The following is a 15,835-nucleotide window of genomic DNA, read 5'->3' as shown; positions in this document are numbered from 1 at the left end:
ATCTAAATATGGACCAGGTGGAGCAATTATTCTTTGTCGCACTGCAATGGTGTGGTGATGATCTGGGTGGTTGGGAGCACCCGAGCACATACCCCAAGATGCTCTTAGCCATCCAGATCCTCATCGCACCAGTGCAACGCGGCAGAGGATTTTTATACAAACCAGGTGTCTCAAATATAACTTGGATCATTAATTCCACTATCTTGGTACTCGGGGGCACATGCACAAAAATCCTTTGCGAAAAGGCCATGAGGTTCATCAGTTGCAGTGTATGTCGGGACCCTCCCAGCTGTTGGATTTTCACTGCCACTGTTCACTCACTATAGAAGATTTAAGTTTGGGATACATAGGATATCCAAATTTGATTTCCAACTCTATGCTTCAACTGAATAGAAGGCCGATCATCAGATGTGGAGACTTGTAGGTACTTGGATACCTTCTCTTTAGTGGCTATTTTTTAAGGATAAATAAAGTACTTCAAGCATGGCTTTTGGTCCTCATATCGACCATGTGCTCATTTCTGATAGAATTAGAATGCTCCCCAGGAAAGGAAAAGGAACTTGCAAAAACACTTTTGAGAAATATGCATACGCATCAGAATTGTTGCAAACGCAGCCCTACTTTACCTAGCGGAGTTACTCGAGTGAACAGGGGCCTTCCCAAGGAATTATGACCGTTCCCCATCCACCACACACCTCTCGTCCCTATGACCATGACCTACTGTCCTGACTTTTTTAAATTTAAAATGCATATTATGGCTTTCTAGCCGTTGGAACTGAGAAAAACACAGAAAGTTCTCTCAAATCACTCCTCTAATCTTCACCTTCCTCATCAACAAAACCCTTTTCCTTCTGTGAATCTAAAATCCTTATTTGATTCGACCTTGTCCTGGACTAGTGGAGGTGAGAGGAAGAAACTGAAACTTGGAAGAAGAAGAAGATATGAAGGGTATGAAGGGAAGATGCCTAAAGAAATTGAAATCAATTCAACCCCTCACTTCCTTGAAACCAGGTCGAATTCTTCAGCTAAATGTCTCAGATGGGTTCTTAAATTCATTCCTTCCCAATCCTCTCGACCGGGCACCTCAGATTCCTCCACTCTGCAAAGAACAAGATGACAAGATCAATCAAAGCAATCTACCCAAGGTGGAGCAGATGAAAGATCTTGAAGAAGACGAGGAAATGGAGTTGGGGGAAGAAGACGGTGGCGACAAGGAAAACATCGGGCCCCCAGTGGCTGCCATCAAGAAAAATCAAAATCCAGAGGCGGCACTCATCGTCTCACCAGAGCCCGCAAGCTGTCATCTTCGGAATGGTCCCTTGTCGGAGCTCGACGTGTCAACTTTCCGGCATCCAGACACTCCACCTGTCCATCACAATTCAGAAATTCCAGAGTCTTCAGAGTCTGCAACACGTCCAGGTTCCTTGGCAGAGATCGACATCTCGTCTTTCCGTCGACCGGACTTGAATTCAGGGAGCCTCTTTGATCCCAATCTTCTTGCAGCTTTTGAGCAGGCGGTGATGGATCACTTCAGAGCCCAAGAAGCACAGAGAAAAGCTAGAGCTACTGCAGTAATGGATACAAAAGAAAGAGAAGATGAACCTGAACTTGAACCTCCATCAAAATCTCTCCGGACGGAAGACGATCCCCTGTTGGAATTCGAAGAGAAGTGCCCACCTGGGGGAAGCGACTCCGTGATCCTTTACACGACAAGCCTTCGAGGGATTAGGAAGACATTTCAGAATTGCAACAGCATAAGGTTCCTGTTGGGAAGCTTCAGGATTTTGTTCTATGAGAGAGACGTGTCTATGCACTTGGAGTTCAGGGAGGAATTGTGGAGGATTTTGGGAGGCAGAGTAGTCCCTCCAAGGTTGTTCATAAAGGGTAGATACATTGGGGGAGCTGATGAAGTAGTGGGCTTGCACGAGCAAGGAAAATTGAAGCAGCTCTTCCAGGGATTGCCGGTGGATCAGACCGACGGCCCGTGTGAGGGGTGCGCCGGAGTACGATTTGTGCTCTGCTTCAATTGCAGCGGCAGTCGGAAAACCATTCCAAAAGTGGGGGATGGGGAGGAGGGGTTGCCCATCAGATGCCCTGAGTGCAATGAGAATGGATTGATTATATGCCCATTGTGCTGCTGATTTTTACTCCTTTGATCTCACTCTGTTTCTTCTGTTTCCTTCTTCAGAACTTTTTTTTTTTAACACAAATTATTTCGATTCTTTTGAGTTTGAATCTTGGAGTTTGTGAGAATTGCTGTTGTGTTCATATGTATTAACTTCTGTCTATATAAAATTTGGGGATTAAGAACAATTTCATATTCACCATTTGATGATTATCTTTGAGGTTTCACATTAGAAATATTTACAAATGCTTCTAGAGAAACTCTGTTTCAGTTTCCTGAAATTCAGTTAGGGTTGAAGTGTTGAACAGCATTTCTAATCTGATCTATATCTTGAACAAAAAAAGGCATGTAAGGGCATTCCATATTGGCCTAAATAACCCTAGATGTTTTTCTGCCATTTCATCCTAATCACTGCCGGTTTTTATAAAGCAACACTTTATGGTTTAATCGAAGTAAAAAAATTTGACTTCCAGGTAAAGTTGTTTGGGAGATTAGACAAAGGATAAAGTTATCCTTCACAGCGGAAAGTTTCAAAACATCATCCTAGGATTCATAGGGATTTTGTATTTTCCCCGTAATAGCTTCGTGATACTTTTGCGTGCCTCCATAAAACCCAACAACGAGTGAATTGGGTGTAGGAAAACTTGGTCCAACAACCAATTACTTCGAGGTAAAAGTTTTTCTTCTCCATTCGTGAAGGAGGTCCCATCACTTGGATATCATAACAAATGACTAGCACTCTTCCCTATATAGGAACGTTTGAATTACCTTCTCCATTGTTCCAAAAGTCTTATTTGAATGCCAAAACCCATGAATGTGAAGAGAGAAGTGACAAAAAATTAGATGCTTATTTATCACTTCAAAATTGAAAGACCTTATTTTTTTGGGATTTTACTATTTTATAAACTTCTAATGGGGGTGTAGAATGGGACTCAAATCCTCTGGGTTGGGCACTGAGTGGGCATGAGGATTCAACGGTTGGAGGACCCTGACATACACCCCAGCCGTTGAATCTTCACTATCACTCACTGTCTCTCTACAGACAATGCTTGTGCGTGTAGACTCTATAGAGGGTATCTTTATCATAGCACCCAAAATATGACATTTTTTTTTGTACACCCAAAATATGACATTTGGGAGACTGAACAGAATTATTTTTTTATTATAAACAGAATTTTTTTTCTTTTTTAATTTATATATTTATGGGAAAAGAAAGAAATAACATCATAAAAGCTTGGGTTACAAATACTAAAGTTGCGCCTCCTATAATGTGGTGTGTGATCGATTCTAAAATTTGGTGTGTGATCAATTCTCACTATTACCCAGATATTGATTGAAATTGTCCCCTCACCTTCCAAGTGGAAAAATTCGAGGGCTGATTTAGAGATATCTACCCTCTATATATGTGCAGGTATTGGGAAGTTTATCACGTATTTTGGTTTTGCTCTTTCTAATATAGTGTTCAGTTCTGTTTTGTAAATTTACATCCACTAAAAAAAATACTTCATGCAATATAACTTTCCAGTCTAAGTTCGATGGTCAATTTCAACCGCATGGTCTACCATGTATATATAATTTTCTCATATAGGTATAGGATATTTTTTGTCCAATTTGGACACAATGGGTGCAAATGTCAACCAAAGACAGTTAAGTCTCCCTAAGTTTTCAAAATCTGAAAATCCCAAATCAGTGAGAAATCGCAAGGAGTTCTTAGAATAGCATTGCTGGGTTTAGCATTTGTGATGATCTGGTGAATCGAACCAATGCAGCTTAATTTGGATTAGATCGCCCAATCCATTTAATAGTGATAAAAAACCACTAGAATCTGAATCACGGCCGGATAATTTGAATCAGTTCAGCTGATTCCATCAAATCTAATACAATTTTTAAACCCTGCAGTGGCAAAAGCCTCATGCACTCGCCACTGGGTAAGCCCTTTTATTGACCATCCTACTGATACCGGCCACAGGGTCTGAAAACACTCAACTTCTGATGGAGTAACCGAAGCAAAGGTGGAGAAGGTTGCCTAAATCAATATATGTAACTTAATACAAAGTACTTCCATTAAGAAAAAAAAAAAAAACCTTATTACCAAGTACTGAATGTCAAGAATGTTGCTTACAAGTTGACCAGATGATGTCAGAAGAAGCCACTGAAAATGCGAATAACGATCACAGCAGCATGGTGCTACAGATACAAATGGTCTACGCCAGGTAGGTGCCACAAGAAACCCTTTAACAATGGTAATAAATAGTCATTGGCCATAGATCCTAAATGAAGACCATAAAATTGAGAGGAGAAAATACATACGGTTTTCAGCAGCTAACAAGATGACTTGGGCTGATGCTGTGCATCCTCACCATTTATTGAATGTTTCTCCATGGGTTCCATCTCATCCTGGCTCTTCTTATGGATGCCATTATCTGGTTGACAGTAACCTACTTTGGCCTCTCCCTCCTTAGTGTCCTTAGTAGGGATACCTTCTTTTGCTTTAGTCTCCTCAGGGATTGCCTCTCCTTCTGGTGCCTTGACTTCTTTGGCATAAGATGCCTCCTCTGCCGGCTTGATTTCTTTGACAGAACACACTTCTGCCGCTTTGATTTCTTCTGCAGAGGTTACCTCCTCAGCGACTTTCACCTCCCTCTCAGAGGCTACCTTCTCAATGGGCACAGAGAGTGGGGGCAGTGCCACAGATTCTATTGGTTGTTGCTCGATGTTTTCCTTATTTTCTGACTGCTCGGGATTCTCAGGCTTCTCTATATTCATTTTCTCAGCTTTCCCCTCACTGGTCTGCTGAGAATCCTGCTTGAAAGTATCATCAACCATTACTGCTTCATTGGTAGGAGCTGCTGCATCATTCTCTTTTCCCCCATCCTCTGCCTCATTCATTTCTATATCTATTTTTGACTTAATTTCTTCTGCAGCAGGATGGGTAACATCTTCCTCTTGAGGAGCATCACCTTCACCACTACCATTATCTTTCTTCTCTTCTGCTTCCTTCTTTGAGCTTGATTTCCTCTCTCGCTTCTTTGGAGGTTCAGTTTCTGAGGTCTCAGTCATCTTTGCCTTTCCACTAATTCTTGCAGAACGCCTTGGTGTGTCACCTGTTTTCAGTCACAGAAGGCATTACAATTGATTTTGCTTCATTTGAATCTATGTATGTTTCTATTTACCATGGGGATAAGAGTGAAGGATCAAGAGAGAGTACCAGTGCCCCAGTCAAATTCAGACAGAGACGGGCCTCCAGGGTGAGATTTGAGAAACTGCTCTAACTGTCTCTTGTTTTTTATCTCCTCACCAGTGGGTGATATGAAAACTATTTCATTCCTCCTTGGTGTCCCACCTTTCTTTGGAATAAACTGTAGCAGAAGGAATAACAGATAAATAAAAGGGAAGGAAGAAGGGTGACTACATGACATAAATAAACAATTATGTGGCCAAGTAAAAGTACACAGATATAGCACCACCAAGCCAAGATAAATTTTGAAAGATTCTAGTTCTTTTTTCCATTTTATGAATAACTTTTTGGAAGGAGATTCAACAACCAAAGAAGAGACAATTGATAAACAGACAATTAGGAACTTCCAGTCATCCAGAAAAAAAGTGGCCCCACATTTTCTTCAGTTTATGGCAAATTGACAGGAACCCAACATAAATCTTTCAAACTGGGAGAAAATCTACAAATTTCATGGAATACAATAATGTTAAAGAGACAACTATACCGAGATTGCTTTTTGAGAAAGAAGCATTTCCACACTCAGAAGCCCCTCTTTGATAAATATAATTGCTTTGTCCATAAAAATGGTCAAATTTCTCAAACCTCCTTCATTTCCAGAAGTGATGGGTGACACATCTCTCAGCAAATGCATCTTTATTTCAAAGAACTTATCTTGGAAATCCATGAGGCCTTTAGAGCTCAGTTAGTTTTTGAACTTTAACAAAGAAGAAGACTTAATTGCAAAATGAAATTAAATGAAAATCCACGAAACAACAAGCTTAATTAGTTGCCACGAACGAAACCAATAGAGGATGGGTCACAAGGAACAAGTACTATTCCATGCAATCATGAATGAAGAGTGCGAGTGTGATATATATTGTCTTTCTGGCAAGCCATTGCACTGCCTTCATTGCCAGTTGGTATCAGATCCACAGGCAACTCCAGCCTCCACCACTCCAAATGCCCTTCTCTGCAGTGGGGGTTTTACACTTTTACTACATGTCTATGACTAAAAATGCAAAATATTAATGAAACATATCAGAATGTCCCATTGGCAGAAACCAACTTACCTGTCAAATAATGTGATCACTTGCAAAAGTAATATCTTAGCCAGGACACTTAAAATCAAGGGAAACAAAATATAGGAAAGGACAACTTTTATCACAATGGTTAAAGACCAGCAAAATTACCCAAAGCTGCTCACCCAATTATTCAGGCATTTTTGGCACTGACTCTAACCATTGCTACATTTGTTTTACATCATAAATGTGAGAATGGAAAGGATAACTTTCTCACAACAGTTAAAGACCGGCAAAATTGCCCAAAGTTGCTTACCCAATTATTCAGGCATTTTTGGCACTGACTGTAACCATTGCTACATTTGTTTTACATCATAAATGTGAGAATACCAAGAATCTGTAACCAGTACCTGCGAGTAGATAGATAGATAGATAGATAGATAGAGAGAGAGAGAGAGAAGAATGAGGAAGAAGGATATGAGACTGCAAGAGAACAGAATCATTGCACTTACAGTCCCCCTATATATATATATATATTAACCAAAAGAGTTACATCTAAACAAGGAAAGTGACTCCTTGTACAGCAAGAGAAGAGAAAATAGAAGTCCCACTCTAACTACGAAATAGAAATCTAGTCTTACAACGAAATAAGACAAACTAAAGCTAAGAGATAATATCCAGCCACGATAGGGACACTTCCCCTCAAGCTATAGTATATTTATAACAAAAGAAGGCTCCAGCTTGGACCAACATGAACAGACATTAAAAACAGCACCAGTCTTTCAAGTACACCAATCATCAGCAACATCAGTAGATAAAAAATTGTTGTGTCAAATAAACCCAGCACAACCATGAACCATCAGCCACGAACAAACTAAGCGGTGGAGAACATCAATCCGCAATCCAAAATATTATACCAGCAACAGCAACATAAAATTGTCTTCCTAAGGAAGGCAGGTACTAAGTAGTCATTTTCAAAAAGAAAACAAGTAAAAGTAAAACATCCAACAGCTACATCATAAACCCTTCACAAGGCACTCCAACAATAGGGTAACAAGAATGTGACTACTAAAGATCACATAACTAGAGATCTGATAAGTAAAGATCAGATTCATTCTTGAGCCCCAAACAGAGGTCTCAGATAAAATTGCAGCAAACAACATAAGGTTGAGGCTGTTGTAGACCAGCCAACATAAGGTTGTTGTGGACCAAATAAAAAATGCATAGCTGTTGAATACCAGATAAAAATGTTATGGGAGACATGAACACATAACTAATAATAACGTTCTTTTCTTTTCTTTTCTTTTTCTGGTAAAAATAATAATAATGTTCAACCGATGAGCTGATAATTCCTCTATTTAAGTACCAAATTGACGACCCCTTGAAATGTCTAAGGTGAGGATGTTGAGATGAATAAGTGGCAAGAATAGGAAGAATTGTATCAGAAATGAACACGTTTCAAATAACTTAAGAATTGCATCAAGAGGTAAAAAAATGAGGAGAGACAATAGAGAAGGGTTCAGCTATGTGCAAGGAATGGCAGTGATGCACAAGGTAAAAGTGATACAGTGCAAAACATAAGAAGTATGGCAACAAGGAGAAGGCCAAGCTGGCGTAGTGTCAAGTGGTAAGAATAAAGGCATGAATGCTTTAATAATTAACAGTAAATATATGGCCTAAAAGAAAAGAATCAAAGATCAATATTCATGTGGCCAACCCCAACTAGGTTGGATAACATTTATTGAGTTTACTTGTATTCTGCTCAAGAACTTCCAAAACTGTGGGATAAATCAAGAACCCAATAAAGGAGACATTTCCACCTTCTAGTAATTTAATAAAAAAAAAAAAAAAAAAAAAAAGCATGGTCGGGAACTGAAAATTTATTTTTATTCCTCTAATCACAAGACAAAATATACCAAAACACCCCACCCAGAAAGACAAAAATGCAATTTAGTCAAGTGAGAACAAGATGTCACTCTGCAGGGTCAAAACCTGAATCTGCTTTCATTGTGGTGTGGATTTTTTTTTTTTTCCTGGTGGGGAGGGGGGAGAATTTCCCATTGTCATCAACATAGGTCAGTCTCAATTTTCAAAAGCCAATTAAGAGGTCAAAGGACAACCAAGGGAGAATATCACAATATTCAATTGGATGTGTAGAGCCTAAAGAATTAATGATTGGTGGGTGGTGGGTGGTGGGTGGCAGATTTAATAGAACACATAGTTGTTAAGGCGTTGCCGACGCCTAGGCGTCCAGGCGGCCTAGTTGGAATCTGGGCAATTGTTGCCTTACTGCAAGGCGCAACGATTATTTATGTCAAATATCATTTAATATTACATTTATTTAAGATATTATTCATAAATAAGCAAATACCCCCTATTTTAATTCAATAAAAATAGTTTAAAAATCAAATTCTAAAAGGATAAAAATTCAACCCCCAATCCAAGAACAAAAACTGTATTTTTAGTTGTACAGGCATCTTCAACTTTCTAATGCTGGAGTTTTTCTCAATTCTGAAAATTTCATAAATTTTATCATGGTAAAACATTGCTAAAAACCAAAGTCCGGTTAAATAATATTTTTTTTTGATATCCATAAAATCATTTTCATTTAAGCGATTTTAACAGCATCAGAGCACCTTAAAATAAGTTTGACTAAAACATAACTTTGTCGTTAAAACTCAGATTTAAGTAATCTTAGACTTGTTAGAAAGCTGATTTTGTGCATTACCTAATACAAAATGTCTCCTGCAAAAGCAAAATCATTTAACTAGTCAAACTTATTAAAAAACAAGAACATTTCTCTAAATATTGATTTTTATGACTTAATGTGACTTAATATTGATTTTTTATGATTTGAAGTGGCTTAATGTTGATTTTTGATGACTTGATGTGGCTTAATATTGATTTGTTATGATAGAAGGTATATGTAGCATACTAAATAATATTAGAAAGGAGGGCACTCCTTGTTCGCCTTACGGTAGGCAACTTGTCGCTTAACGCTTGGGCAGCCCTCCAAGGCTCCAACGCCTCGGTTCACCTTGTCACCATGACAACTATGATAGAACACGATGCAAAATGGAAAGTCTATAAGTTGTGCAACCTTTATCTACTTAGAAGGTTCAAGCTATTTTGCAAATTGCTTTTAGGCCTCGATATTCTACCGGATTGAAGACCCAATTTGGACCCAGTTATCTTGGTCTAGATGGTCAGACTGGTCAATCCAGTTCAACCACGAATCTGCATCACATATTCAAGTCCTACAGGGATCTAGGATTCAAACAAAAAAGTTCCAAGTACAGATTGACGGATGAATACCAGCTTACTAATTAGCTACCAGAACGAATAGAAAGAAGGAAAGATTCAATGAATTCCCCAAAACTACTACTACTAGGTGGTCGTCTGTCTTCTAACGAGCTGCCTACACAGGGGAAAACGAGACAAGCGTTATAGGAAGACACGTGGCATGGAACATGTATCCACCATTCATGAATGAACGTTGTTTCAAGATCAAAGAAGGAACGAACCTGATGCCTTTTGAGTGCTAGAACGAAGGACCTTGTTAGGATTTTTATTTTGTTTTCCCTTATCGTGATGCCCCTTTCTTCCTTCTACTTCATAGAAATATCATCCGGAGTATTAATGGTCCTTGCCATGTATAGGTGCATTTAAAGGTAAGGTACGAACTATAACAAAATACATTGACTTGATTTACATCTTAGAAAGTTTTATGCATATTTTGCATTAAAAATTGTTGGACACTATAAATTGTGACCGAGTAGAAAGAAGAAGAGGAATAGGAACAAGGCACTCACAAGTAGAACTTTTTACAACACGCTTCCAAGTAACGAGAACTCACATAATTGTCAAAATATTATCGATTTCCTTATACTATGTATGTACATATATGAGAGTGGGGAGAGGGAGGGAGAGAAGAAAGCCTAAAAAAAAAAATCTAACAAAAACTATCACCCACCAATTATTTTTAGCCATAATTTCCCAACAAATTCCTCGACATCTTTGTCTTGTAAGAAATATAACTAAGTAACCCTCCAAATTACACCAAAAATATTGAACAATGGGAAATTAACTTAGCTTTTAAGGCATAAATAAATTGATAATGTAACACCAAAACTCAATTTGAACTCCTAAAATGAGGGCGGGGTCGCTATTGAGTGCAAAGCAGAGAATTGTCTATTCTGTACACATTTCTTGCCATGAGGCAGGCCAAATGTGTCTTAAACTTATAGATGTTTAGTCCCAAAGGTCCCCTGTTCACATGTAAGATTTGGCCCAAAAGGAGTTGCCCAAGCAGAAAAATGGAAGCTTTAAGAAATTGAGGACTATGGGAGGGTGCAGGCTAATAAATGGACGGCTGAAAAATCAAGGGTGCATGGACATACATGGGATGGTATGTGATTGAATTTGAATCTGAAATTTAACATGAGGCCATTCCAGAACATTCTCTCGATAACCAACTGTCAAAACAGCCACATCACCACTCCACATGGCACAAGGCACAACTAGGTGTGGCTGGGGTGCAGACTAGCTAAGGTTTTCTAGTTTGTGCAGGGTATAAACTATTAAAATAAGAACCTAAACTATGAATAAAATGTCAACTCAAATCAACCCAAAATCAAACTAGAACTGACTATACCACTGCCTAATGCAAGCCAAACTAGATGGGTACAGCAGTTAGGCCATCACCAACAATTCCTTTCACATAGGTCGGGCTATTACACCAAAGCAGTTCAAATCCTGTTTCACCCAAACTGTCTGGTTTTCTAACAAAAAACTTGACCTGCATTGGTCTGGTTTGAAGCTTGATAGTTGTTAGTACTAAAGGCACATTTGGAAATTTATTTTAAGAAAACTATTTCTTGATGCTCCTCACTTAATGGGCAAATAAAATATTCCCCTCTTAATTGATAATCAAAATATCAATGTTTTGAAAAGCCACCCCAATTAATTGGATTATGATTGGTTTGAAAATGTCCCCAAAGGAAATATTGATTATTAAGCATATTGATTTGAACCTCCTTAACTGAAATCGCATTTCAAAAAGTTTTGGAAACTTAATTAATTAATTGGGTCGTGACTAATTTGGATTCACTTTAAAGGAAAGATAGTATCGGTGACTCCTCGATGAATGGGCCAATCAACCAGCCCTGTCTCTCAAAATTCTCAGATTTTAAAAGATCTTCAATTAAATCCAGCATTATTAGTAGTTCCAAAACCTTTTCTAATTTAATTGCCAATATAAGGAAACTAATATAGATTAAAAAAAAAAAAAAGAACAATAGGGCACATTTTCTTTACTGATGCCAGTAAGTTGACTTACTTTGACACTATGGCCAGGTTCTCTCAACCCAGAACAATTCAAATTTTTTTCGCTAAAATTCATTTGTATTAAAATATGAAAAGGAAAAGAAGAATGTACAAAGCTGGGTTAGAAAAGGCACCAGAAAAACAAGAAACAAAAATGGAGGGTTAAAAAACCGGGATCACTCCCCCACCTTCGGCATGGCATCAGCAGGGGAAGCAAACCAACTCCAACCAAAAGATTATGAAAACCAAAATCTGGTTCTGCGCTCAGCATCCATCCTAAGCTCTTCCTGAATTGAGGGAGGAAGAACATAGGAGATAATAAACCACTACAAGCTGCTGATTTAGCCAAAAAATCCGCTATCGGGATGCCTCCCTATAGCAATGAGTGAGCTTCCACTACTTGATAAATAGGGATAAAGGTATCACCAATCTTGCAGAGCTTACCATGGAATAGATCCTGAATAGACTGCAATTGTAACAGCTGACGAGTGAGATTCAATCCAAAGACGATCAATACTCAATTGTTTAGCAAGCTTGATGCCCTGAAGTAATCCATGGAATTCCACTTTGTAGTTAGTTGTAACTTCAAGATAGGAAACTTACTTGAGGGAAATTCCAAGCAAAATTCCAAATAACATACTTAACATATCTATCCCTCAGGAAGAGAGCAAAGTCAACACCCACCATTTCTTCAATAGCCCTCTGATTTAGCCATCTTTCCTTCCAGAATCGAATACGAGAACCATTTCCATCCATCCACCTTCCTTTGGATGCAATAAAATCCCACATTTTTTTTTATTCCAGGCCAGGCAGAGGAAGACTTATAAGACTTTTCATCTCACTTCATTTTGACAACAATCTAGTCCTGAAAAACTTCCCCATTTTAGAGTCTTCCTGTTTGACTTGCCAAGCTATCTTAAAGAGAAAGGAACATCCCAAAGTCTTCTAAATCCCAATCCACCTTCGTCCTTAGGCTTGCAGATGGTATCCCATTTAACAAAAATCTTCTTAGTCGAGTCTACATCCCCAGACCAAATGAAGTTTCTCATCCATTTTTCCATAAGCACTACCAAAGATGAAGGCCACCAATATATTGCAAAATTATGAAGGGGGAATACTCGCAATAACCGATTGCACCAACTCCACCCTTCCCGCCATAGAGAGCAATTTCTCTTTCCAACCAGACATACGGCTTTTAATTTTATCCATCAACAGAAGACGAGGGACACGCCTAACCCTGCCCTTAAAAATTTCTAACCCTAGGAAATCAATTCCTTTCTCACTGGAGAGATCTTACCAAAGAACATTTTGCTTTTCTCAAGATTGATCCATTGCCCGAATAATCTTGATACTTCTGCAGGAAAGATTTAATGGCTTCACACACCTAAGCGACCCATTCATGATAACAAAGATGTCATCAGCAAACAAGAGATGAGACGGAACCTTAGCACCACGTGGTCTGAAAAGAGGCTTGATTTCATTTGAAGCGACCAGCCTCTACAAACCTCTACAGAGAACTTTAGACAGAATGGAAAGGATTGGGGAGAGGGGATCCTCTTGCCGAAGGCCACGCTACACATCGAAGAAATCCACAGGCCCACCATTTAACAAAATAGATATCTTGGTAGAGATCAAAGATTGATACATCTAGTCTATCCATTTATTACCAATGCCGAACTTTCTCAATACCACAAATAGGAAATCCCAAGAAAGCAAGACAAAAGCTTTCCTGATATCCAATTTTAATCCTAATCCGCCACCACGAGTTGATGCAAACAACATATTGGCCAGCTCGACGAGATGACTTTTCCTTTTTGGAACACACCCTGCTCCTCAGAGACTAATTTAGAAAGAAGGTCACTTAGCCTTAAGGCCATTATTTTTGTGACAGCCTTATATAGAAATTTCCCATACAGATAGGCCTATATTTATCTAGAGATGTCGCACTGATGTAGGGGGGTTCCTAGATGACTAGGTCTCCTACAAGATTAACTAACTAGGTAGGTTAACTCAAGGGGCGTAGGTAAATAAGACCAAAGAATTTCAGCAAACACGATTAAGCATGCAAGATAAAGCGAGACTAATAAACAAAGTAGCCAAAAGAAATATTAATCTAGAGAGAAAAAACACATAAATTCTTACTCAAGTTTCAAGTGGGGACATGGGGAAGGGAACAAACGACATATGAATATTAGGTTCAACACAAATCCATCTAGACACCCAACTTAGATATGCAACAATCGATAAAATAGGCATAAACAAAGGGCAAATGCAGACTTCAACATTAATGGGTTGCAATATATATAATAGGGATTAAGGGAGGTGGGGAGGATTTAGTTTAGTACTTTACCATACTGCTATTCAGATCTGAGGAGAGAAGAAGAAATCCAGATTCTCCAAAATAAAGAGGTTTTAGTCCACTTTTGTTGAAGAAGATATACCCAACCAATTGTAGAGAGAGTAGCAGCAGTGATGTAAAGGCAGCAGTGTGCAGCGGCAGCAGTATTGTAACGGCCGTAGTACGTAGCAGCAGCAGTGAGGTAGAGGCAGCAGTTGCAGCAGTTGCAGCAGAGCAGTTTGTACCGGCAGAATTATGTTGCAGCAGCAGTGGGGTAAGGCAGCAGGTGCAGCAGTAATAACACAGCAGCAGTTGCAGCAGTACTAACGCAGCAGCAGGTGCAGCAGTATAACGCAGTAGTAGGTGCAGCAGTATAACGCAGCAGTAGGTGCAGCAGTATAACGCAGCAGCAGAAAAAAAAAACAATAAGACTGAAAAGAAAGAGAGGGAGGTGAGACAAGAAGATTAAGAGAAGAGAGAGCCGAGAGAGTAAGGGAAGAAAGAGGCGAGAGAGAAGGGTAGAAAAGTAGAGATTGAGAGAGAGAGAGAACCGTGAGAGGGGTGGGGATTTGCTCTTGGCTTTCTTTTCAATTAACATTCATTGAAAATAAACAATGGCCAATGGCCTTACACTTAAAGAGAATAAACTTCCAAAAATAAAAAGATACTTAGAAACTCAATTGCATGAAATAAAAACTACCTAATAGATCATTATAAAGAAATCCTAGTTTCCTAATTGTGTAAGACAATCAAATATCACTAGATTTAAAGCAAAGTACTAGAATCAAATAAGATTTGGTGGGGTCCACAAAATCTTCCAAGATCTTCTAAATCTGGATCGATCTTGGGACCAAATAAGATTTGGTGGGGTCCATAAAATCTTACAAGATCTTCTAAAAATCTGGATCGATCTTGGGACCCACAAGATCTTCTGAAATCTTCTAAGATCTTCTAAAATCTGGATTGAGCTTGGGGCCCACAAGATCTTCTTCTTTCTATTCTTCCAGCCACAAAGATGGCTGCTTCTTCTTCTTCTTGCGTCTGTACACTTTGATGTCCCCATCACGCACCCTCCACTTTGGAATTAAGAAATGAAGCAATTATTCACATCCATCGAGAAATATCCAGACACAAAGAAAGAGCTGACCGCCAAGCAGAAATCCCCTCCTAGAATGTCCCAGCTTTTCCTGGAAAAAATCTCCACAATAACCATCCGGTCCTGGAGAGTAAGGGAAGAAAGAGGCGAGAGAGAAGGGGAGAAAAGTCGAGATTGAGAGAGAGAGAGAACCGTGAGAGGGGTGGGGATTTTCTCTTGGCTTTCTTTTCAATTAACATTCATTGAAAATAAACAATGGCCAATGGCCTTACACTTAAAGAGAATAAACTTCCAAAAATAAAAAGATACTTAGAAACTTAATTGCATGAAATAAAAACTACCTAATAGATCAATATAAAGAAATCCTAGTTTCCTAATTGTGTAAGACAATCAAATATCACTAGATTTAAAGCAAAGTACTAGAATCAAATAAGATTTGGTGGGGTCCACAAAATCTTCCAAGATCTTCTAAAAAACTGGATCGATCTTGGGACCAAATAAGATTTGGTGGGGTCCATAAAATCTTACAAGATCTTCTAAAAATCTGGATCGATCTTGGGACCCACAAGATCTTCTGAAATCTTCTAAGATCTTCTAAAATCTGGATTGAGCTTGGGGCCCACAAGATCTTCTTCTTTCTATTCTTCCAGCCACAAAGATGGCTGCTTCTTCTTCTTCTTGCGCCTGTACACTTTGATGTCCCCATCAACTCTCC

The 15,835-nt window shown here is 38.9% G+C and overlaps 2 protein-coding genes across 4 annotated transcripts in view; one reads left to right on the top strand and one right to left on the bottom strand.

The window, feature by feature from the left end:
* The first annotated feature begins 642 nt into the window (after nt 1-642).
* On the top strand, nt 643-2,313 carry LOC122086025 (uncharacterized protein At5g39865-like). The gene has a single exon (XM_042654697.1). It carries the CDS (start codon nt 942-944, stop codon nt 2,139-2,141), a length of 1,200 nt encoding a protein of 399 aa, XP_042510631.1. The 5' UTR covers nt 643-941; the 3' UTR covers nt 2,142-2,313.
* Nucleotides 2,314-4,128: 1,815 nt separating this feature from the next.
* The window catches only part of LOC122087184 (methyl-CpG-binding domain-containing protein 11-like), an 83,032-nt gene continuing 71,325 nt past the window's right edge, over nt 4,129-15,835 (bottom strand). Inside the window, exons 1-4 of one of the 3 annotated variants that reach the window (XM_042656228.1) lie at nt 5,848-6,608; nt 5,334-5,484; nt 4,436-5,229; nt 4,129-4,357 (exon numbers count right to left, since the gene is read on the bottom strand). In XM_042656228.1, the coding sequence (XP_042512162.1) occupies nt 4,448-5,229; nt 5,334-5,484; nt 5,848-6,027 (1,113 nt within the window). In that variant the 5' untranslated portion in view covers nt 6,028-6,608 and the 3' untranslated portion in view covers nt 4,129-4,357; nt 4,436-4,447. Of the gene's footprint in view, nt 5,230-5,333; nt 5,485-5,847; nt 6,609-15,835 lie in introns of those variants that run through there. The other 2 variants (XM_042656227.1, XM_042656229.1) reach the window with 2 other exon arrangements.

Source organism: Macadamia integrifolia, chromosome 8 (genome assembly GCF_013358625.1).
Source record: "Macadamia integrifolia cultivar HAES 741 chromosome 8, SCU_Mint_v3, whole genome shotgun sequence".
Classification (NCBI taxonomy): domain Eukaryota; kingdom Viridiplantae; phylum Streptophyta; class Magnoliopsida; order Proteales; family Proteaceae; genus Macadamia; species Macadamia integrifolia.
Note: the sequence above shows the minus strand (reverse complement) of the source record. Positions and strands in the feature narration are given on the sequence as shown.